At 45.8% G+C, this 24,971-nt stretch overlaps 1 protein-coding gene across 4 annotated transcripts in view; it reads right to left on the bottom strand.

Annotated features, from left to right (window-relative positions):
- BAZ1A (bromodomain adjacent to zinc finger domain 1A) overlaps nt 1–24,971 on the bottom strand; it is a 233,782-nt gene that overhangs the window by 37,283 nt on the left and 171,528 nt on the right. For all 4 annotated transcript variants that reach the window (XM_078784087.1, XM_078784085.1, XM_078784086.1 and 1 more), the window contains 5 exons: nt 20,900–21,116; nt 20,627–20,757; nt 9,043–9,206; nt 4,822–4,973; nt 3,461–3,559 (listed from right to left, as the gene is read on the bottom strand). In XM_078784087.1, the coding sequence (XP_078640213.1) occupies nt 3,461–3,559; nt 4,822–4,973; nt 9,043–9,206; nt 20,627–20,757; nt 20,900–21,116 (763 nt within the window). The remainder of the gene's footprint in view (nt 1–3,460; nt 3,560–4,821; nt 4,974–9,042; nt 9,207–20,626; nt 20,758–20,899; nt 21,117–24,971) is intronic.

Raw genomic sequence — 24,971 nt, forward strand, 5'->3', positions numbered from 1 at the left:
ACAGTGGCCTCCATAATTCTTAAATGGGAGAAGTTTGGAACAACCAGGACTCTTCCTAGAGCTGGCCGCCCGGCCAAACTGAGCAATCGGGGGAGAAGGGCCTTGGTAAGAGAGGTGACCAAGAACCCGATGGTCACTCTGGCTGAGCTCCAGAGATCCTGTGTGGAGATGGGAGAAACTTCCAGAAGGACATCCATCACTGCAACACCCCACCGATCTGGGCTTTATGGCAGAGTGGCCAGATGGAAGCCAAACAGTCCAATCTTGGTTTCATCAGACCACAGAACCTTGTTCCTCACAGTCTTGGAGTCCTTTGTGTTTTTTTGCAAACTCCAAGCGGGCTTTCATGCGTCTTTCACTGAGGAGAGGCTTCAGTCTCGCCACTCTGCCATGCAGCCCAGATCGGTGGAGTGTTGCAGTGATGGTTGTCCTTCTGGAAGTTTCTCCCATCTCCACACAGGATCTCTGGAGCTCAGCCAGTGACCATCGGGTTCTTGGTCACCTCTCTTACCAAGGTCCTTCTCCCCCGATTGCTCAGTTTGGCCGGGCGGCCAGCTCTAGGACGAGTCCTGGTTGTTCCAAACTTCTTCCATTTAAGAATTATGGAGGCCACTGTGCTCTTGGGAACCTTCAATGCAGCAGAGATTTTTTTTCTAGGCTTCTCCAGATCTGTGCCTCGACACAATCCTGTCTCTGAGCTCTGCAGGCAGTTCCTTCGACCTCATGGCTTGGTTTTTGCTCTGATATGCATGTCAGCCGTGAGACCTTATATAGGCAGGTGTGTGCCTTTCCAAATGATGTCCAATCAATTGAATTTACCACAGGTGGACTCCAATCAAGGTGTGGAAACATCTCAAAGATGATCAAGAGAAATGAGAGGAACCTGAGCTAAATTTCAAGTGTCATAGCAAAGGGTCTGAATACTTATCTCAATGTGATATTTCAGTTTTTTTCTTTTTAATAAATTTGCAAAACTTTCTAAAATCGTGTTTTCTCTTTGTCATTATGGGGTATCGAGTGTGGATTGATGAGGGGAAAAAAATGAATTTAAAACGATTTCAGCATAAGGCTGCAACATAACAAAATGTGAAAAAAGCGAAGGGGTCTGAATACTTTCTGAATGCACTGTATATAACCACCTTTAGAGGCCATTTTTCACTGTATATCATATATCAAAATATAATGGTATATATCATTGCTATATTTTGGTCCAATCAGGCAATGGTGAAGAATCCCACAAGAATTAAAAAGAAATTCTCATATCCAGATTCGGATCTTCACCAAAATTGAATCGATTTGTCCTTGTCACACACCTAACCTGTCCACCAAGTTTCTACCGAATCAGTCCACAACTTTTTGAGATATCGTGCTATATATCATTGTTGTGACCTATCTCTCAATGGTGAAGAATCGCTTAAAAAATTCGCAGATCCATATCCAGATCTGGATCATCTTTGTCCCTGTCGCATGCACACCCAACCTCTTCACCAAATTTCGTCCGAATCTGTCCATAACTTTTTGAGATATCCTGTTCACAAACAGACAAACTGACAGGGGTGAAAACAATACCTCCATCCACCTTCGGTGGCAGAAGTAATCAACATATCGTCATGAAGATATTTATGATAGCTGAAGACTCAACATGCCTGCAATATTTATACACCTCAGAATTCACACCTGTGACAAGCAGTTAACCCCAAAAGCAGCAAATGTGGCCAGTTTACGTATACAAAATGCACTAATCTTTTCAAAATATAGCAGGATCATGAAAACCCTGACAACTTAAATGGACACAAACTCCTGATTTTACATCACAAGACAATGGATGAATTTCTCCAGGATGCAATGCCCTCTGCTGGCATTGCAACAGAACTGCAGATTCTTGTTTGATTTAGATGGGAACCTAACTTTTGTATCACCTAGTGTTGGCCTAATGGTTAGGGTGGCGAGCTTAGGATCTGAAGGTTCAGAGTTCGAATCTTGTTGAACTAATGCCAGGTGGGGTTGACTCAGCCTGTCATCCTTCCGAGGTTGGCAAAATGAGTACCAGATCGCTGGTTATAGAGGCATTGCATCAGCGGCAGATGCGCCCACTGAAAATGATGCAACTAGCAGCCGGGTGGCTGCAATCGATCCACCACCACCACCTCGTTTGTGATGTCATCAAACTAATAGTTTTTGAATCATACTAAAATACGCAATTTGGCATCTGTCTGTCTGTTGATTTTTTTTTTTACCGCAATATATTCCGTCATTACTTATCCAATCTCAACCAAACTTGACAGGATGACGAAGGGTTACACAATGAAGGTCGTAGCGCATTCATTTGCCCCCTCCCCAAGTGCGTTTTCTCCCCCGAGTGGGTTTTCCCTGGCATTGCTGTCAATGGGGTTGCGTGTTGAGGTGTATATCCATGTTAAGTTAGCTTTATCGTGGCGTTTTTCCAAGGCCGCTTCTAATAACAAAACGAATGATTATCGCAAAATATTAATGTTATTACAAAACTATTAATACCAATAATAATATCCCACCTCCCCAATGGGGTTTTCCTCCTTGAACAAACTTCGAGTCAACGTTTATAAATAGCTTATCGTGGCGTTTTCGTGGGAGCAACGGCCCAACGGCCTCTACCAGAGGTAAAAATATTATAAACCACAAAACACGTATGGATTAGCTTTTAAAACAGTCGCTAATGCTGTTCATAACAATAAATAAATAAATTTGGAGGAATCCCAACATCCGTGAGGTGAGTTTTACTTGCAGAACTGAGCGAAGATCTACTGTGCTCTGTATACCCCACAAGGGTTGGGTTAATAACATGACCCTTACTGCCACTAACATGGCGTTTTTCGGAGGAAACTTTTGAAACTCGCTCCTGCTGATTAACACGAAACTGAAAGGGAGGAAGCCCGGGTTGTGCTCATTTACCAAGCAGCTAGCTAGCGCTTGCCAAGCCAGCCGTTCCTTACCGGTTTTGAATGGAGTTCTTGCTCGAATGCTTAAACCGCTTTGCGATCTCTCCACAAGAAACTTGGTAAATGAACATACCCAATGTTCTTGAGACCCAACCATAGATCGACTGTAACCTATATACCCCAAAGAGGAATGGCCCTTCCTGCCGCTACCATAGTGAGCGGGTGTTTTAGTTTCATAAATGTGGCGTTTTCACGGAAAATCGATCGAGTTGGCCTGCATGGCACTTCCTTCTGAGCATTTATCACATTATGTTGGTATCCCGGGGTTTAAACTCGACGTGCCGTGTCGATTGGCCATTGATTACCAATGTCTTTGTAGTCAATGTACACTAATGCATCCCAATGTCCGTCCTAATCCTGATCCCGTCCACGAGCTTTCGATCAATGTGATTAAAATAAAAACAAAAACCAAGAAACAAACAAATCAGAATCTGAATAAATACATGTGTGTGATACAGAAGAAGTATCTCAGCACAAAACCTTACCATCCCTCTCACTAGACACGCCGTCTTGCTCTCGTTTCACGCTTTTATGGTCCTCTTTCTTCTTTGTCTTTCTCCCTACTTTGCCTTTTTCTGCATTACCTGTAACAGGTAAATAATTCATGCGATCAAAATGCGAGCCAAAGAAGTATGCCCTGATGGCAAGATATGGGAGAGTGTAAAGGAAAAAAAAGTAGCAACACAAGAACACATGACAAAGGTGATCCACTGGCATTCCGTGGATAAACCATGTAATTCACAAATAACATTTCTGCATTATCAATCAAGCAGAATGAGGACAAAACAATGGGCAGATAAGCCTTCTCAATGAAAAAGGACACACCAAAAACGAATGTTTGATACATGTTGTGGACAGAGCTGGCCTTTGTCCTGTGTAGGTGAAGAGATGATAAAAGGTAAAAACTAGAACAGCACTCGGTAGAGCACATGCCTTCGCTGGATATTGATCTGGACCTGAACCAAAATTGAATCGGCTTGTTCTCGTCACCTACCAAACACATCCAACTAGTTTGGTCATAACTTGTCCACAACTTTTTGAAAAATTTGTATCGTTTTTGGCCCCATCTCTCATTTGCGAAAAATCACTGAAAAATATTATAGGATCTGGATCTTCACCAAAATCGAATCAATTTGTCCTCGTCACACACCCAACCCGTCCAGCAGGGTCCGTCCGAATACGTCCACAACTTTGAGATATCCTGTTCACAGACAGACAAACACACAGAGCTGTGAAAACATAACCTCTGTCCACCTTAGGTGGAGGTGTAAAAACAGTAGAGAAGCTCAATTTAAGCAAATTTACCTCCCACCCTTCCCACCTTCCCAGCACCCATCAAATTTTGAAGTTAAATAATTTATATAAACTGAATTTAGTACAAATTCCAAGTTGCAGTATTGGCAAAGAGAACCACAAGATATGAATGGTGCCCACACGTAGTCGAGTCGAGACCAGGCTGGATGGGTGGATTACCACTTCCCTCGAGGTCACGAGTGAGACAGCTTGATTTTAAATTTGCAACCAGACAATGACATGGTAAAAATGAAGTGTGAGATCACCGATGTTACTCTCTTATGTTTCAAAAGGTTGATTTTCAAAATTCATAAAGCTGTTGCCTTCAAAGGCCAGATTGCCTCTGGGATGCTGATCCAGTGGAACTCACGCCAACTGTGAGGAAGTCGTAAGTTTCGGAAACACAAATAAGAATGATTTTAAAGATGCGCGTTTGCAGTCATACAATGAAATTCAACTTAATGTAGTTAGGAATGAGCAAGGATGCATGCATGCACACACACACAGTGACAAGGTACAGAGTATAAGAAAAAAAGGACCATAAGGGACATACCGAAGGGTGGGGTGAGAAAGCGATGAGCCACGGCCTGTTCCACTTGCAGCAATGCCAGCGCTAAATCCTGCACCGTTGTGTTTGCATGTAGAGTAGTATTGGTTTCGGATGGTCCCGTGCCACCACATTGTTCTACCTTAAGATCCCGTAGCCTGCGAATGATGCAGAATGATAAAAAGTAAATAAAAACTGAGGACGCTTGATTTCATATGAGACATATTGATGGTCGTGGCGAGTACTGCAGTCAAAGAGCAATTCCTGAAGTAAGGGAAAATGTGTTTGCAAAAGCAAATTCCAATAACAGCATGTGAAGTTTTTACATGCTTTAAAAAGATCCCCATCCAATTGTACCTCCCAGCCCTCTTTCCTTCCCCAACTATACATAGCTACACAGACGCAGACCTGAACTCTGAATCCTCCTCACCCCATGAAAGTAAAACAATGTCCCTTACCTCCACATTTCATGGGTTGTTTTTTTTGTATACAGAATGTAGGCTCATGTAAAAGCGAACACATTGAACATGAAAACATGCACAGACACATAAAACATACAAAGGGAGCGGGAAACAAGAGGGGGAGAGAGAGGGAAGCACACCAGCACAACAATAGTAGAGAACGGGGACGTCGGTAGATCTGTGGAAGGGGAGGGGGGTGGGCGGTGGCGGTTGGGGTGCACGGTATAAAGCAAATTAACACGACCAGGAATTTCAGTCGTGAAGTTGGGGATTGAAAGAGGCAGATCAAGGGTGAATTAACGGGGGTAGAAAAGATCAAGGTTTTGGTTGGGGGAAGATAAGAGATGGTGGTGAACAGCTGTTTTAAAGACCTGGAGGGAGGAGAGGGATTGAAGAGAGTGTGGGAGTTTATTCCAGAGGCGGGAGAAAAGAGGAATAAAAGAGTGAAGGTGAGCAGAGAGCCTAGATTTTGACAGTTTCACCAGAAGAGGGTTGCTGGCAGATCTTGTGCGACCACCAACCTGCCTGCAGCGAGAGAGAGAGAAAGGCCCTCAGAATCAGCTTTATCGCGGGAGATTCCAATGCTTCCGAATGCTTTGGTTTGAACCGCGTGAAGCTGAGCTAGGTGTGAGGCAGGAGCACCAGCCCAGAGGGGAGAGCAGTATTCCATTGAGCTGTGGATGAAAACCTTGCACGTGGTGAGGAGCTCAGAAGTGCCCAGAAAGGACTTTGCACGACGGAGGATGCCCAGACGGCGACTCGCTTTGGAGGCCAGCTTGGAAATGTGGTTTTCCAAGGAAAGATCATGGCAGATAGTGAGACCCAAAAGCTTGAGTGAAAGAACTTCTTGGAGAGGATTGTTGAGAAAGTAGATGGGAGGGTTTTCCAGACGGTCTTTTCGGAGAGACAAAGTGAGAGTGTGAGATTTGTCAGGATTGAAAGACATGTTCCAATTGTTTGACCAGTTTGTGATATTGTCCAGGTCTGCAGAGAGTGAAGAGGCTGCAGACTGCCGATCTGAGGGTTGGGATATGGAGCGTCAGAGAGTGGAGTCATCAGCAAAGAGATAGAGAGGATTTTCCAAAGAGTCGGAGAGATCATTGATGAAGACCAGAAAAAGCACAGGGCCCAGAACACTGCCTTGAGAAACTCCAGCCTGAAAAGGAAGGGGAGACGAGAGAACTCCATTCAGGGCCACACGTTGACTGCGGCCAGAGGAAGTCTGCAAGCCATGCGTGGAGGTTTACATGGATACCATAGGAGGAGAGTTTGGTGAGTAGGGAAGGTTGCCAGACCATATCGAAGGCATGAGATATGTCAAGGGAGACAGCTCTGATTTCCTGTTTGGGATTAAGGACCTCCATCCATTGTTAGAGACAGCAGAAGCAACATGTCCAGAGTAGAATGACTTGGTTTGAATCCAAATTGATGATCGGATCATGTCATTGGAGAAGAGGAAGGATTTGATATCAGAAGTGATGATGGATTCCATGACATTGCTGATTATTGGGAGTAGGCCGATTGGTTTTCAGTTGCAAGGATCTGTTTTTGCACCTTTTTTGTGTAAAGCGGTAATGTTGGCTGATTTCGAAGCAGATGGCAGATCACCTTGAGGAAAAGAGAAGGGGAAGAGAACAGAGAGGGTGAGATAGAGTGGCAGAGCAGCATTTTACGACCCGTGGACTGATGCCGTCTGGTCCAGTTGCAGAATCAGAGTCGAGGTTTGCCAACCTTGACTCTGATGTGACACTCTGACTCAACTCTGACGGTTTGACAACCTCGACAACTGTGTAGCCATTTGAGGTAAGGGAGGGGATGGAGGGGGAACAAACACCAGAAACAGATTTGACCAGATGCCAGCACGACTTGGAGGAGGGAGCCAGGTTTGCGAGTTCAGTCTTGAGAGTGGAGAGATAGTGTTTCCTGGCACTCCTGAGGGTAGACACACACTTGTTCCGAGCTTGGTGGAAGGAACTGAGATTGCCTTCAGTTGGATTTGCCTTCCAAGAGGTGAAGGCATGTTGTTTCAGGGCAACTGCCTCACCACAAGATTCAGTGTACCATGGACAGGAGGAAGGGTATGACAACTGAAGACGAGATGGGATAAATCTGTGCATGAGAGAGAGCAGTTTACTTTGGAAGAATTCCCAGGATGAGTTGATGTCAGAGGCAGTGGTGATGGGAGACCAGTCCAGATGATTGATGGCTGCTTGAAGACCATGCCAGGCAGCCTGAATGAAATGCCAGACTCGTCGGCGCTGAGGTGGCTCTATGAGGATGGCCAGAGAGATGTCCACTTAAACAAGGAAATGATCAGAAGAACCGATTGGAGCAGATGAAGAACAGCAGACATTTGCAGGGAAGTTTGTCATAACCAAGTTGAGAAGAGAAGATGTACCATTGACTGAGATCGCGGTAGAGAAATTGACAGATTGTGTCAGTCCCAGTTGGTCCTTTGCTGAAGTGCCATGGCTGGTGAGAGAGGAACCCACACCCAGCCAGCTGGCACCATGACAGTTTAAGTCGCCACATATGAGGAAGAGAGAGTTGGGATGAGTGCATAGAAGTTGGTCCATGTTGTCAGACAGCGACATGTAAATGGAGTCATCACTCTTTGGTGGACGGTACAGAACACATATGAACAAAAGGTGGGAGCGAAGGGGAAGCCGTAGCCAGTGGTACTCCAGGGTGTGGTGGAGAGAGGGAAGTGCAAGGAGAGTGAGGAAGAGAGGAAGAGGGTTTTTGATAAAGATAGCAACCCCACCACCAGGACGAGGCTCAGGTCTATCATACCGGAGGAGGGAGTAACCAGGAATAGATATTAAGGAATCAGAGACATCTTGAAGGAGGAAAGTCTCTGTTCAGCAGATTACGTCTGGTTTGTCAGAAGCAACCTGTATGGAGAGATCAATCGGGTTTGAACGAAGACCCTGGATGTTTGAGGTCCATTCCGTTAAGGAAGAGGGAGCATCGGGAACAGGACAGGAGAGGGGAGGGGTAGGGTAAGATGAGGGAGGAGAGGGGGAGGTAGGGAGAGTTGTTGATGGTGCGTCAGAGATTGCAGAAGAGCTAGGAGAAAGGGAAGGATGAGGAGGACAAAAGGTTTGATGGTGGTGGGATGAGGCACAATGAGGCATTGTTTGAGGAGGGGCAGAGCAAAGTAGAAGGTTGGAGAAGGTGGAGGTATGAGATGGAAGGGAGAGGAAGTGGGGAGGAGGCAGCTTTGAGGAGGAGAGGGGAGAATTGGAAACATGGTAGGGGGGAGGAGGGAGGGAGATTAGAATGGGAGGGGTGGAGGAGGGGGAGGTTTTGAAGGGGAGGGGTGAGGAGCAGTTTTGAAGGGGAGGGGTGAGGGGCAGTTTTGAAGGGGAGGGGTGAGGGACAGTTTTGAAGGGGAGGGGTGAGGGGGAGAGATTTGAAGGGGAGGAGTGAGGGGGATTTGAAGGAGAGGGGTGAGGGGAGATTTGAAGGGGAGGGGTGAGGAGAGATTTGAAGGGGAGGGGAGAGGGGGATTTGAAGGGGAGGAGGGGGGATTTGAAGGGGAGGGAAAGGGGGGAGATTTGGAGAGGAGGGGCAAGGGGGCGTTTAGGATGGGAGGGGTGAGGGTGGGGGGAATATTTGGAGGGGAGTGGCGAGGGGGAGTTTAAATTGTTATTTATGTAAAAGTACAAACATTGCCTTTCATGTTTGCCAAGTAATCTACAGGTAAGTACATGAAAAGTATAATCAAGAATCATGACAAGCATCAAAGAGCCTTTCGCGCTACCTGTCAGAAGAGGGCGATTGTCCTTCACCATAGACTTTGACTTTTTCTCCCGAAAGGTTCCATGTCAGTTTGTGTTGATTGGACACACCCCAATGGAGCTCTGCGCACTGTGGGTCGTACCCACCATTCTTCAAAGCTGTCCGCCAAGTCTGTCGGTCGACCACCTGGCACGTAAGAGCAACCGGGACAAAATAATTTGTAACCACCAAGGCCGACATGTAATATCTAATATCGAGACCAGATGTAGTTCATTTGTAAGTGTGGTGTCTACTTCCAGCATTTTGAGATTTGGCAGTAATATGAGAAAGGGCCATAGCAATAGGAGGTACAGAAAACGAGCACATAGTGCCTGGATTACTACAGTCCGAGTTATATCTTTACCTAGCCTTCCATCAGTCGATGTCCACATTGGGCAAATCAAAGGAGCATAAATTGGCTGGTGTGACAGGGGGCAACGCAAGGTATCGATTCGATGTAACAACAGAAACCAGAGCGAAGTTGATGGCATGCCATTGTCAATCCCCAACGCTTCCCACCTAACGCAAAGTTGAAAGATGGCAAAAGGCTCCACGAGGAATGACCCAATATCAAATTTTGCGGTTTTTTTCTGTTTTGATCTCTGTGACTCTAAGTCCCCCACTGTCTGGGACATGAATCCAGGGTCAAATAATAATAAAAAATCGTTACATATTTCATGTGTCTCCCAATGTTGATTGCAGATACAAAGTTTCACCAAACTAGAACGTCACTCTTCGACGTCGCGACGTCAAACGATATTCCTCCGCCCACATCATTACACATACTTGTACCAAGTTTGATTAAAATCCCTTCAACTGTTCGCAAGTATCACATTTTTACCTGGCATGACCTCTGACCTTCGATGCCAAATTCAATCAATTCCACTTTGAATCATAATATGTACTGTTGGACCCAGCTATTCGTGGTTCTGCGTATTTGCGTGTGATAAAATGCGACCTGTTTCTCTATTTGTGGAAAAGTGTCCCGCGAATTCACGGGGTTTTTTTTTTCTATTCGCAGCCGTGTTTCGCGAATTCGCGGTTTTTCAGGAGTGTAAAAATATTTTTTCAACAGCCGTTAGCTTCACATACGGTGTTTATAAAACCTTTGTGGATTATCGTCGACATTCGTGGGATTTGCCTCACCATTCGCGGATTTTTCCTCTCTATTCGCCGAAATACCGACTTCTTTCCTGGAAGTCCCAGCAGTGTCCATGTTTTTTTTTTTTTACCTCTCCCACCCCCTGCCCCCTTCCTCCTCCCCCCAAGCCCTCTCACTCCCACAGATCTCCCGATGTCCCTGCTCTCAAATGTTGTACTCGTGTGCTTTCCCCTCTCTCCCCATCTTGTCTCGAGCTCCCTTTATCATATGTTTTATGTCAGTTTGTCTTTTTGTGATCAATGTTAGCTCTTACGCGAGCGTCAATCTTGTCTACAAAAAATAAAAATAAAAATAAAAATCCCATCACTGGATCACAAGTTAGCACAATTACAGAATTTTAAACCTCACTGGACCTCTGACCTTTGACCTCTTGGACTCTGAATCAAACTAATCGGTTTATCTTCATACCATTATACATATACATACCATTACACATTATATACCTTCATACCAATGGCGCAAGATTGGAGGTCACGTCTTTTCGAAGCTGTCCATGCGCTCACGCTTTTGAAGTTAAGTAAGTTTTCACAATTGTGTTTTTGTCAAAACTGTATCTATCTTTCGGTGTGTGTACCTACAGTGTGTCTTTTGTAAGATTCTCGGTTAATTTTTCATACATGTATACAAAATCGGCGGTTAATTCGTGTCGCGTATTTCGAGGCCTCGTAGGCTACCGTGTCCGACCTTGAGGCTTTGTTTTTCTCTCAGCGGTCCGTCGATGGCGCTGCAATTACTTTCGTTCTCTGTTTTTGTCCCAGTCTTTCACCCCATACTTCCTTGTTTAAAATCTCAACTCAAAAAAAAAAACCAAGAAAAAATATTTCCTTCTCTGTTCTTATTCGTTTATTCGTTGTTCTTATTTGTTCGTTCGTTTTACGATCACGTGTTTCACCCCCATTTCCATTTTCCATTTCCCCAGATAGTTTTCACTGCTCAATTTAAAAATGTTTAAACTTTCCCCTGAAGAACTGTATTCTGTCGTATATTATAACACCTTTTTCTTCTTCTTCTTCGATAAAAGGATGCTTTCGACTTGCTCACCAAATCTATTCATTCCCAAAAAAAATTCCATCTCTTACAGTTCCTCTTTTCTACATTCCCAAAACTCTCCTGCACTCCACCCCTCCTCCAGCGTCCTCAAACGTATTTTTGACTCGAAGGTCACAAGAAACACATTTTGCAATAAATGTTCGTTTCCCATTAATCGTACACTTTCTAAAATCCAATCTCACCCCTCCCCTCCAAATCTTCCCCATCACCCCTTCCCTCCAAAACTTCCCCATCACCCCTCCCCTCCAAAACTTCCCCATCACCCTCCCCTCCAAATCTACCCCCTTGCCCCTCCCCTCCAAATCTTCCCCCTTGCCCCTCCCAATCTTCCCCATCACCCATCTCTTTCAAATAATCCCCCTTGCCCCTCCCCTCCAAATCTTCCCCATCACCCATCCCTTTCAAATCTTCCCCCTTGCCCCTCCCCTCCAAATCTTCCCCATCACCCCTTCCCTCCAAAACTTCCCCATCACCCCTCCCCTCCAAAACTTCCCCATCACCGCTACCCTCCAAATCTTCCCCATCACCCATCTCTTTCAAATCTTCCCCCTTGCGCCTCCCCTCCAAATCTTCCCCATCACCCAACCCTTTCAAATCTCCCCCCTTGCCCCTTCCCTCCTAAACTCCCCCCAAACCCCTCCCCTCCAAGACTCTCCCTCGCTCCTCCCCTCCTAGACTCCCCTCTCACCCTTCCTCCTCAAAGCGTCCTCACCGCTTCTTACCCCTTCCAACTTTCACCTTCATCTCCCACAACCTTCTGCCTCGCTCTTCCCCCTCCTCAAATAACACCTCACTGTGCCTCACCCAATCACCATCAAACCTTTTGTCCGCCACATTCTTCCCTTTCTCCAAGCTATTCTGAAATCTCCGACACACCTTCAACAGCTCTCCCTACCACTTCCTCCTCTTCCACATCTTACCCTACCCCTCCCCCCCCTGTTCTGTATCCGATGCTCCCCCTTCCTCTTCATTAACGGTATGGACTTCAAACATCCGGGGCCTTCGCTCAAACTTGACTGATCTCTCCATACAGGTTGCTTCTGACAAACCAGATGTGATCTGCTTAACAGAAACTTTCCTCCTTCATGATGTCTCTGATTCCTTGGTATCTCTCCCAGGTTACTCCCTCCTCCGGTATGATAGACCTGAGCCTCGTCCTGGAGGTGGGGTTGCTATCTTTATTTTAAAAAACTCGCCTCACTCGCCCTGCACTGCCCTCTCTCCACCTCACCCCCAGGATTACCTTTGGCTACGGCTTCCCCTTCGCTCCCACCTTTTGTTCATATGTGTGTTGTACCGTCCACCAAACAGTGATGACTCCATCTATAGGGTGTCTAATACATGGAACCCATGTCACTGCTAATAATTCTGCCAATATTAATGTTCTCGTTCTTTTTTTTCAGATTTGAAGAGAGGAGACCATAACAACTAATAATTATCAATCAAAATGCCTTGGACAAAGGAGGAAAAAATATTTTGCGTCACTACTTATTTGGAGACGAAATCATTCAAAACGGTGCAAGCAAAATTTCACAGGAAGTTCAACTTCAACAACTATCCCCAGAAAAACCCAATTTATCGTTGGGCACACAAATTTCAAGCCACTGGATCAGTAAACAACCTCAACAAGAAGGCAGAAACACCCAGTTCTGGCAGTAAGCTGACTGCAAGATCTCCAGACAATGTGAACGCGGTGAGACATTCTGTCGGAAGGAGCCTGAAAAAGTCCATCCGAAGACGTAACCAAGAGCTGGGTCTTTCACGTGCGTCAGTGCAAATAATCTTGATCAAGGATCTTCAGCTGTACCCATACAAGATCCAGATCAAGCATAAACTCACACCAGCTGACATGGCTGACAAACTTTGGCTACGGCTTCCCCTTCGCTCCCACCTTTTGTTCATATGTGTGTTGTACCGTCAAACAATCAGCGATGACTCCATCTACATCTCACTGTCTGATAATATGGACCAACTTCTATCTACCCATCCCAACTCTCTCTTCCTCATATGTGGTGATTTCAGTTGTCACCATGCCAGTTGGCTGGGTGTGGGTACCTCTCTCACCAGCCATGGCTCTTCAGCAAAGGACTTCTGCGACTCACTGGGACTGACACAATCTGTCAATTTCCCGACCCGGATCTCAGTCAACGGAGCATCTTCTCTTCTGGATTTGGTTATGACAAACTTCCCTGAAAATGTCTGCTGCTCTTCTTCTGCTCCAATCGGCTCATCTGATCATGTGCTTGTCAAAGTGGACATCTCTCTGACCATTCTCAGAGAGCCTCCTCAGCGTCGACGAGTCTGACATTTCACTCAGGCCAACTGGCATGGTCTTCAAGCAGCCATCAATCATCTGGACTGGTCTCCCATCTCTACCGCCTCTGACATCAACTCATCCTGGGAATTCTTTCAAAGTAAATTGCTCTCTCTCATGCACAGATTTATACCATCTCGTCTTCAGTTGTCATACCCTTCCTCCCGTCCATGGTACACGGAATCTTGTGGTGAGGCTGTTGCCCTGAAACAACTTGCTTTCGTCTCCTGGAAAGCAAATCCAATGGAAGGAAATCTCATTTCCTTTCACAAAGCCCGAAACAAGTGTGTGTCCACCCTCAGGAGAGCCAGGAAACAATATCTCACCATTCTCAAGACCGAACTCTCTTATCTGTCTCCCTCTTCCAAATCCTGGTGGCGTCTGGTCAAATCTGTTTCTGGTGTTTGTTCCCCCTCCATCCCCTCCCTCACCTCAAACGGCTTAACGGCTGACTCCGCACGTGAAAAAGCTGAATGCCTCAACTCTGTGTTTGCCTCTAAATCTTGTGTCCCAAACCCATCCCTCTCTGTACCCACCGTACCCAGTCGTACCCAGCTGCTCCTGGACTCTGTGTCCTTTCCTCCTGACAAGGTGGAAAAGTTTCTCGCAACCCTCGACTCTGATTCTGCAACTGGTCCTGACGGCGGCAGCCCACGGGTCCTAAAATCATGTTCTTCTGCACTTTCACTCCCTCTTTCTGTTCTCTTCACCCTCTCTTTTGCTCAAGGTCATCTGCCATCTGCTTGGAAATCAGCCAACATCACCGCTTTGCACAAAAAAGGTGCAAAAACAGATCCCAGCAACTACAGACCAATCAGCCTTCTCCCAATTATCAGCAAAGTCATGGAATCCATCATTGCTTCAGATATTAAATCTTTCCTCTTCTCCAATGGCTTGATCTCCGATCATCAATTTGGTTTCAGACCTGGTCACTCTACTCTGGACATGCTGCTTCTGCTTTCTCAACAATGGATGGAGGTCCTCAACGCCAAACAGGAAATTAGAGCTGTCTCCCTTGACATTTCACGTGCCTTCGATACGGTCTGGCACCCTGCTCTGCTCTCCAAACTCTCCTCCTTTGGTATCCATGGAAATCTCCACGCATGGCTGGCGGACTTCCTCTCTGGTCGTAGTCAACGTGTGGCCCTGAATGGGTTTCTCTCATCTCCTCTTCCTGTTCAGGCTGGAGTTCCCCAAGGTAGTGTTCTGGGCCCTGTGCTTTTTCTGGTCTTCATCAATGATCTCTCTGACTCTCTTGAAAATCCTCTCTATCTCTTTGCTGACGACTCTACTCTCTGTCGCTCCATTCCTCATCCCTCAGATCGGCAGTCTGCAGCCTCCTCACTCTCTGCAGACCTGGACAAAATCACAGACTGGTCAAACAAGTGGAACATGTCTTTCAATCCTGACAAATCTCACACTCTTACAATGTCTCTCCGAAAGGACCGACTGGACAACCCTCCCATCTACTTTCTCAACAATCCTCTCCAAGAAGTTCTGTCGCTCAAGCTTTTGGGTCTCACTATCTGCCATGATCTTTCTTGGGAAAACCACATTTCCAAGCTGGCCTCCAAAGCCAGTCGCCGACTGGGCATCCTCCGTCGTGCGAAGTCCTTCCTTGGCACACCTGAGCTCCTCACCACATACAAGGCTTTCATCCGCAGCTCAATGGAATACTGTTCCCCCCTCTGGGCTGGTGCTCCTGCCTCACACCTTGCTCGGCTTCACGCTGTTGAGGCCAAAGCTTTCAGAATCATTGGAATCTCCTGCGATGTAGTCAACGCCGAGGGCCTTTCACTCACTCACCGCAGGCAGGTTGGTGGTCTTTCTGTCTTCTACCGACTCCTCTCTGGCCTTGCTCCCCCAGCTCTCTCTGTGCTCTGTCCCCCCAATATTCCTTCAGGTCGCACAAGATCTGCCTGCAACCCTCTTCTGGTTAAACTGCCAAAGTCTAGGCTCTCTGCTCACCTTCACTCTTTCATTCCCCTTTTTTCCCGCCTCTGGAACAAACTCCCCCACTCCCTTCAATCCCACTCCTCCCTCCAGGTCTTTAAAACAGCTGTTCACCACCATCTCTTATCTTCCCCCATCGAAAACCTTGATCTTTTCTACCCCCGGTAATTCACCCCAGAGTCCTTGCAGTGTTCATATGGTTTAATCCTCTCCCACCTCCCCCCAAGTCCTCCCGATGTCCCTGCTCTCAAATGTTGTGTTTGTGTCCTTCCCCCTCTCTTTTGTGTCCTTCCCCCTCTCTCCCCATCTTGTCTACCGCTCCCCTTGTTTTTTGTGTTTTGTGTGTCGGTTTGTCTTTTTGTGTGATTAATGTTAGCTCTTTCACGAGCCTCGATCTTGTATACAAAAAAAAAAAAAAAAAAAAAAAAAGGCAAAACGTGTTGTGATGTGCCGGTGGTTCGAGTACAAGATCGAAGAGGCTCCTGACTTTCTTGATGATGTTTGGTTCAGCGACGAAGCACACTTCTTGCTCTGTGGGCATGTCAATAGCAAGAACAATGTGTTCTGGGGCACACAAGCCCCAGACGAGGTGCTTCAGAGGCCCTTGCACTCTGTGAAATGCACGGCCTGGGTGGCCATCTCAAAACATGGCATAATCGGGCCGTTTTGGTTTGAAGACGCAGACGAGGAGGTGGTCACTGTCACAAAGGAGCGTTACATTGTGGTGCTCAACAAGTTCTGGAGGGGACGTGGGAGACATCGTGGCGTGAATCGAGATGTGCAATGGTTCCAACAAGATGGGGCAACTCCACATACAGCCAACATCACGATGGAGTGGCTGGACCACCAATTCCCTGATCGGCTGATCAGCAGGCGCCGCGAACCCGAGTGGTCTCCGCATTCACCCGATCTGAACCCCCCAGATTTTTATCTCTTGGGGTTCTTGAAGGACCACGTGTATGAGAATCGTCCTCAATCCATTTCTGAACTGAAAGTGGCCATCACCCAGAAGATTCGTGCCATCAGGAAGGAAGAGTGTGTCAGGGTGATTGACAACTTCGCTCGTCGGCTTCAAGTGTGTCTAAGGCGCAAAGGCGGTCATTTGGAACATGTGCTCTAATAAATGTATCCTTTGAGCTAGAGACCTCAAATCTTCAGTTTTTTTATTGCGATCATATCAGCTTCCAGGAAATGTAATCTTTATTGGAGTTTCTTGTCTGAGTAATAAATTATTATCATGTTAATGGGTTCAATCTACTTTGAGACACCCTGTACATCTCGCTATCTGATAATATGGACCAACTTCGATCTACCCATCCCAGATCTCTCTTCCTCATATGTGGTGATTTCAATTGTCACCATGCCAGTGGGCTGGGTGTGGGTACCTCTCTCACCAGCCATGGCTCGTCAGCAAAGGACTTCTGCGATTCACTGGGACTGACACAATCTGTCAATTTCCTGACCCGGATCTCAGTCAACGGAGCATCTTCTCTTCTGGACTTGGTTATGACTAACTTCCCTGAAAATGTCTGCTGCTCTTCTTCTGCTCCAATCGGCTCATCTGATCATGTGCTTGTTAAAGTGGACATCAACTCATCCTGGGAATTCTTCCAAAGTAAATTGCTCTCTCTCATGCACAGATTTATCCCATCTTGTCTTCAGTTGTCATACCCTTCCTCCCGTCCATGGTACACGGAATCTCGTGGTGAAGCTGTTGCCCAGAAACAACTTGCTTTCGTCTCCTGGAAAGCAAATCCAACGGAAGTAAATCTCATTTCCTTTCACAAAGCCCGAAACAAGTGTGTGTCCACCCTCAGGAGAGCCAGGAAACAATATCTCTCCATTCTGAAGACCGAACTCTTTTATCTGTCTCCCTCTTCCAAATCCTGGTGGCGTCTGGTCCAATCTGTTTCTGGTGTTTGTTCCCCCTTCATCCCCTCCCTCACCTCAAACGGCTACACGGCTGACTCCGCACGTGAAAAAGCTGAATGCCTCAACTCTGTGTTTGCCTCTAAATCTTGTGTCCCAAACCCATCCCTCTCTGTACCCACCGTACCCAGCTGCTCCTGGACTCTGTGTCCTTTCCTCCTGACAAGGTGGAAAAGTTTCTGTCAACCCTCGACTCTGATTCTGCAACTGGACCTGACGGCATCAGCCCACGGGTCCTAAAATCCTGTTCTTCCGCTCTTTCACTCCCTCTCTCTGTTCTCTTCACCCTCTCTTTTGCTCAAGGTCATCTGCCATCTGCTTGGAAATCAGCCAACATCACCGCTATGCACAAAAAATGTGCAAAAACAGATCCGAGCAACTACAGACCAATCAGCCGTCTCCCAATTATCAGCAAAGTCATGGAATCCATCATTGCTTCGGATATGAAATCTTTCCTCTTCTCCAATGGCTTGATCTCTGATCATCAATTTGGTTTCAGACCTGGTCACTCTACTCTGGACATGCTGCTTCTGCTTTCTCAACAATGGATGGAGGTCCTCAATGTGAAACAGGAAATTAGAGCTGTCTCCCTTGACATATCACATGCCTTCGATACGGTCTGGCACCCCGCTCTGCTCACCAAACTCTCCTCCTTTGGTATCCATGGAAATCTCAGCGCATGGCTGGCGGACTTCCTCTCTAGTCGTAGTCAACGTGTGGCCTGAATGGGTTTCTCTCATCTCCTCTTCCTGTTCGGCTGGAGTTCCCCAAGGCAGTGTTCTGGGCCCTGTGCTTTTTCTGGTCTTCATCAATGATCTCTCTGACTCTCTTGAAAATCCTCTCTATCTCTTTGCTGATGACTCAACTCTCTGTTGCTCCATTCCTCATCCCTCAGATTGGCAGTCTGCAGCCTCCTCACTCTCTGCAGACCTGGACAAAATCACAGACTGGGCAAACAAGTGGAACATGTCTTTCAATCCTGACAAATCTCACACTCTTACGATGTCTCTCCGAAAAGACTGACTGGACAACCCTCCCATCCACTTTCTGAATAATCCTCTCCAAGAAGTTCTGTCACTCAAGCTTTTGGGTCTCACTATCTGCCATGATCTTTCCTGGGAAAACCACATTTCAAATCTGGCCTCTAAAGCCAGTCGCCGACTGGGCATCCTCCATCGTGCGAAGTCCGTCCTTGGCACACCTGAGCTCCTCACCACATACAAGGCTTTCATCCACAGCTCAATGGAATACTGCTCTCCCCTCTGGGCTGGTGCTCCTGCCTCACACCTAGCTCGTCTTCACGCTGTTGAAACCAAAGCGTTCAGAATCATTGGAATCTCCCGCGATGAAGCTAACTCCAAGGGCCTTTCACTCACTCACCGCAGGCAGGTTGGTGGTCTTTCCGTCTTCTTCCGACTCCTCTCTGGCCTTGCCCCCCCCAGCTCTCTTTGGGCTCTGTCCCCCAAATATTCCTACAGGTCGCACAAGATCTGCCTGCAACCCTCTTATGGTTAAACTGCCAAAATCAAGACTCTCTGCTCACCTTCACATTCCTATTTTCTCCCGCCTCTGGAACAAACTCCCTCACTCTCTTCAATCCCACTCCACCCTCCAGGTCTTTAAAACCGCTGTTCACCACCATCTCTTATCTTCCCCCATCCAAAACCTTGATCTTTTCTACCCCTGTTAATATCACCCCAAATCCACTTTTTTGAAATAACAGCTTCTGTCCTGGAAGTCCTTGGTGTCCTTGTGTTTTATACTTCTCCCACCAACAAAAAAATATCAGGGTCTGAGGGAGTCTTTGGGGGGTTTGAGTGACTTTTGCTCCTGATCCAGGTGAGCTTCAGGACCTGCTGTCCTATTTTTACCCTCGCCAGAAGAGAGGGCAATGCATTCGAGTCCGTTTGTGCGTTTGTCCGTTTGTTTGTCCACACAGAATAAATATGATTTTCTCTGCAACCGTTGGTCCCTTTGACAGGAAATTTTCACCATAGGTGCAACTCCACCTGTCTAATTTTTCAACGATAATTATGATGTCAAAGGTGGCGCCATCTTGAAAAAGAAAAAAGAAAAACCAAAACACATTGCACCTCTATATCTCCAAAAGCACTGCATAGAAAAAATTGAGACATGGCTCATTGTAAATAACTCTCTATGGGGAATAACATGTTAATGATGATGTCATAGGTGCCTGCATTATGACATCATAATTTGACAAGTAGAAAACTTCATCCGATCAAGATGAAATTTATTGAGCGTCACCTCGGGATAAATTGGTGGAGAATTTTTTTTTAATGACGTCATCAGTATTGGATCAAAGAAATAACCCTTCAGAAACAGAAGAGTTGGCTCGCACCAAGTTGACTGCATGGGGTAAGTATTCCATGAATACCATCTCGTTCTTTTTGTGATTCAAAGCGGCCTCGGAAAACGGCACGCAAGTCCCCATTGGAGAGGGATGAAAGGGCGGGGTTAAGTCACTACAACATCTGTCGGGTCTCTTCGGCCCCCTTGTCAAGTTTGGTTGCGATTGGATTAGTAACGACCGAATGTATCACGGTCAAAAATAGATTTTCAGTCAGACAGGCAGACATCAAATTGTGTATTTTAGTGCGTTACCGATCAAGTTTACTCGTCACCGGCAGTAACAATTTTAAGAGCAGCATGGCCCAAGTTGTGCGTAAATTTCAGTGTAATAAACAGCTTTTGATATAAAAAGCAAAAATGCAGACCTGGTTATGCCTTTGTAAACACTTATGAAGTTCAGAGTTGTAAAAGTGCATCTTCAAAACTTCAATTTTTCGCTTTCTGTGACTTTAAAATACAGTGATGATACACACATGGGATTGTAGCCATTTGTTTATTTGTTTTGTTCCTGCTCGTCTGTCGTGGTTGCAGATCAGGCCAAAAGGTTAATACTTCATAAGATGCAATTCCACAAACAAACTTTGTTTAGTACAACTGCACATTGTCGAGCTGTTATAGACATATACAGAGACACCAAAGCAATGGATATAATGAGACATTCCTATGAAGAAGCATTATTTATGAGAAAATATTTCTGGTGAATTTCTTTGATTGCACTCCAAACTACATGAGCAGAGTGTACTTAAGGTGGTGAGAGCCACGTCGCAGCACTAATGTTCATAAACTGACCTTGATTCGGCCAACTGAGCCCTTCCAGATTCTTTCTTCCAGAGAGAGTAAATATTCTCGCAACGTCTGCTCGAGAACCCCCTCCGCCAAGTCCTCCCCTGGTGCCGTTGTTCTGCATTTCGGTGACTGCTCTGTAAAAGCAAAAACCCTGAAGCTTACGAGAACATGTCAATGGACCAACAGGTGAATTTCAATGGACCACCCACAATAGATTCAACAACCAACAACTGCACGTGTTTGGTAAAACAACTAATAAGATGGTATCACCCGTACCATTACTAATTAGATTGCGCAACCGTTCGGGCTTTAGTTTGGCCCGAACTCGATCCAGATCTTGCAGCAGTGCCTCACGCAAGGCCCCCTCACGGAGCCCCCGTGGATTCAGCGTTGCGAGGAGCTCGTCAAGCTGCTCAGGGGAGTGGAACACACTCCAGGTACTGTCCATATCTACAACGCTCTGAGATTGACTTGTGTCTCTACCTTGCTTCACCTGCAGGATGGTACAACATATCACCAACATCAAACATATTGTCAGTTCTTTTCCACTAAACACACAGGTATTATCAAAGAAAGTCTGCATTTATGTCAAAAGGCATCAGGTATTTACCTCTTAGCCAAAGAGCAAAGATGCATTGCAGAACTGTAGAAAACAAAAACCTCCATTATCAACAACCAAACTGTCAGTACCTTAAAAAAAAAAAACAAAAAAAAAAACACCTGCACTCTCCAACAGTCAGTGGCCTACAATTTCAGCATTGTACCCTGAAGGCCAAAGGCACCCAAGGTGTGCAGGTGTTTATCTTACAAAAACACTGCAATGAACAAAAACCTTTCAACGAAGGCTGGAGATGAAGAAAAGGTTCTGTGACATGCTCTCACGGTCAACGACCTGTGATATACTCTCGGGGTCTAAAAAAAATTAACTCGAGCAAAGTTAATGGCAGGTAAACGCAAATCCCCACGCTCCCTTCCCACTTGAAGCAAAGTTGAAAGATGGCAAAAAGTTATATCAGGAATGACCCAATATCAAAGTTAGAGTTAAATATATATTCTGTTTTGACCTCTGTGACCTCAAGGCACCACCCCCTTGTCCGAGGGCATGGCATGTACCCAGAGTGAAAACAAACAAAAAAGTTACATATTTCATTCTCCCCCCAATGTTGATTGCATACATAGTTATAACTAGAAAACGGCACTCAATAGAGAGCATACGTCCACCAGGTGACGTTTTGTATCCTCGAGCAGACCAGAAAATCACAACACAGAATCACATTTAATCAAAATCATCCGTCCACAACTTTTTGAGATATTCTGCTTTGTATCGTTTTTGGCTCTATCTCCCAAAGGTGAATAATTACTTTTTACTTACGAGAAAATAATTACTTACGAGAAAATGACTTTCTAACTTGGTTTCTCCCATACGAGTGTTTGGACGTAAGACTCGGTTTGCCATCTCCGCTCAACCATACACCATAGCTGATCCAAAGTGCAGAACAAAAGGCTATGCAGATATTTTTTATCCTAGTGCTGTCTCGCTCTGGAATTCACTACCTGTAACATGCTTCCCATTATCCTACGATTTACTCAGCTTTAAGAGGAATGTCAATTCATACCCGACATCTTTGAGGTTTAATTGCATTTTACCCGACCTCTGCTACTTCCAGTCTTGGATGTTTTCTTGTCATTTTTTTATTTCTTTTTATTTTGTTTTGCTTTATCCTTCTATTTTTCTGACGTTCTCCTAACCCCGTACCGAGAGTGGCTGTTTGCCTTCTCTGGGGTGATATCCATAAAAAATTTTTTTTTTTAGCTCAACCTGATTACATTTGCTCCACTGGGAAATCTTGTTCAAATCTGAATTTAAAGTGGTGGCTGTGATGAAACGAGGTGTAGATTGAGTGAAGGGAAGATGGGGCAGAGGGAAAAGCATGGAGGAATGTCATGTCGAGTCATCAGCATATGAGTGCATTTGGTTATTCGTCGAAGAAAGAAAGTCACTGATAAAAAGAAGGAAGAGTGTTTGAGACAGGACGGAACCCTGAGGGACACCGCTGTTGATAGGGAAGGAGGGAGATGTTGAACCATCAACAATTACAGAGATAGAGCGGTCGGAGAAAAAGCACAATATGAGAGAGCAGAGTGAAGGAGGAAAGCCAAAAGAGGGAAGCTTGGACATCAGACCCTGATGCCAAACTCTGTCAAAGGCTTTTGAGATATCAAGGCTGACAACAAAGGATTCCCTAAAGTCTCTCAGAGAAGAGGCCCAGACATTCTTAATGTAAGAAAGGATATCACCAGTAGATCTTGCCTTGCGAAAGCCATATTGATGGTCAGATAGAAGACTGAGATTCAAGATGCTTGAGGAAATGGGAATTGAGAAGACATTGAAAGATTTTGGAAACAGTAGAAGTCAGAGCAATAGAACGGTAGTTGGGAAGGGTTTGAACGATAAAAAACAACAACAGGCATTTTAAGGCCATTTTCCCTGTGAGAGTGGGGTTTGAACAATCACCCTTCTTTAAAATAGGCTGCACTAAGGCATGCCTCCAGGAAAGAGGGAAAGTTTGGGTTTTTATTAACAAAACCGAAAAACAAACGAGCACGACGGGAGCAAAAAAGTGCAATATATGGGTAGGGTGTGTGATAGTTTGCTCCAAATCATTGAGAATGGAAAATGTAAGAGCTTCCACTCCCCCAACATCCGTGTGGGATGATTTCATCCACTCCCTTTGGTGTACATTAAAGGCTCCAAAATAGAGGAATTCTGCTTGAGGGTGTTCGGATGTCATAACCTCATGGCAGGAATTAAGATAGTCAAAGAAAGCTAAAAGGTTTGTAGAATTGGGAGAGCAGTAAGTGAAACAGAGAAAAATAGTAATGGCCAGGAGACAAATCTTAAGCCAAATGACATCAAAGTTTGGAGATTCGAGGTCCACAAGGCGTACAGCAGGTGTGTTGATGTTGGAGTAAACACAGACTCCTCCTTTGAAGTGGAATCGTAAGTGAAGGTTGCAGTTGTTTGCAAGAGAGATTAAAGCTAGCTGTAGTTTGAGTGAGACAGAAAGTAAGACCAGCGTTCCTGACAGGGAGTGTAAGTTAGTTCCGCGCACCACTTTAACGCACCATAAGCCTTAGATCAACAACAACAACAACATGCATTTTAAAGGCCATTTTCCCTGCTAGAGCGGGGGTTAGCCTTGCGGTCCCCATGACAATCTTCTCCATTTTGCCCTATTTTCTGCATCTCTCCTTGTTAACCCCCTTGCCCGCATTTCTTCTTCCACCATCTTTAGCCAAGTCTTTTTCGGTCTTCCCCGTCCTCTGCTTCCTTCTACATTCATTTCCATCACTCTTCTCAACCAGTCACTTTCATCCTTCCTCAACACATGACCAAACCATCTCAACCTGTTCCTCTTCACAGCATCAATCACAGGCTCTATTCCCATCATCTTTCGCAATTCATCATTTGTCTTCCTCTCTCTCAACGATACTCCACACATCCACCGAACCATTCGCATTTCCACCCTTTCCAACCTTCGTTGCTGCTCTACGTTTATTACCCATGTCTCGCTCCCATAAATCATAACACTTCTCACACATGCAGCATACACCTTTCCCTTCAGCTTCAACGACACTCCCCTCATCATCAGCACGCCACCCAGTTCCCGAAACTTCTTCCATGCACATCTCACTCGAGCAACCGTTGCCGAGTCTGATCCACCTTCTCCATTCAGCATGTCTCCGAGGTAGCAAAATGTTTTCACACCTTCCAGCTTCACGCCATCTCCAAGATCCAACTCAACATTTCCTCCATCTGCAGCTCCCTCTGTGCACACCTTACATTTGAATGTAGCTGCCACACTGGTTAATGACCCTCTCAGACCACTACATTTTTGATGAACCCACTCAGCGCACATTGTACATTGAATGGAGTTCACTCCGACACCCTTCCTACACACAGCACAGGGCCACTTCCCAGTTCTTTCCACCTCACCACATGCTTTACCACTTGCCATCACCTTCGTCTTTCCGATATTCACCTTCAGACCTTTTGTCTCCATACATTCCTTCCACGTGGTCATCTTTTCCTTCAGTCCATCCATACTTTCCGCAATCAACACCAGATCATCTGCATACAACAACTCCCACGGTAAACCCTCCTTTACGTTCTGAGCCAGCACCTCCATCACAGCTACAAATAGTAATGGACTTAGTACCGACCCCTGATGCACTCCCACCTTCACCTCAAACTCACCACTGTTCCCGTCCTTCGTCCTTACAGCTGTGCGCGCTCTTTTGTACATTGCCATCACTACTCTGATCAACCATTCCTCCACTCCTAACT

This window comes from Myxine glutinosa, chromosome 9, assembly GCF_964187855.1.
Source record: "Myxine glutinosa chromosome 9, kmMyxGlut1.1, whole genome shotgun sequence".
NCBI lineage: Eukaryota > Metazoa > Chordata > Myxini > Myxiniformes > Myxinidae > Myxine > Myxine glutinosa.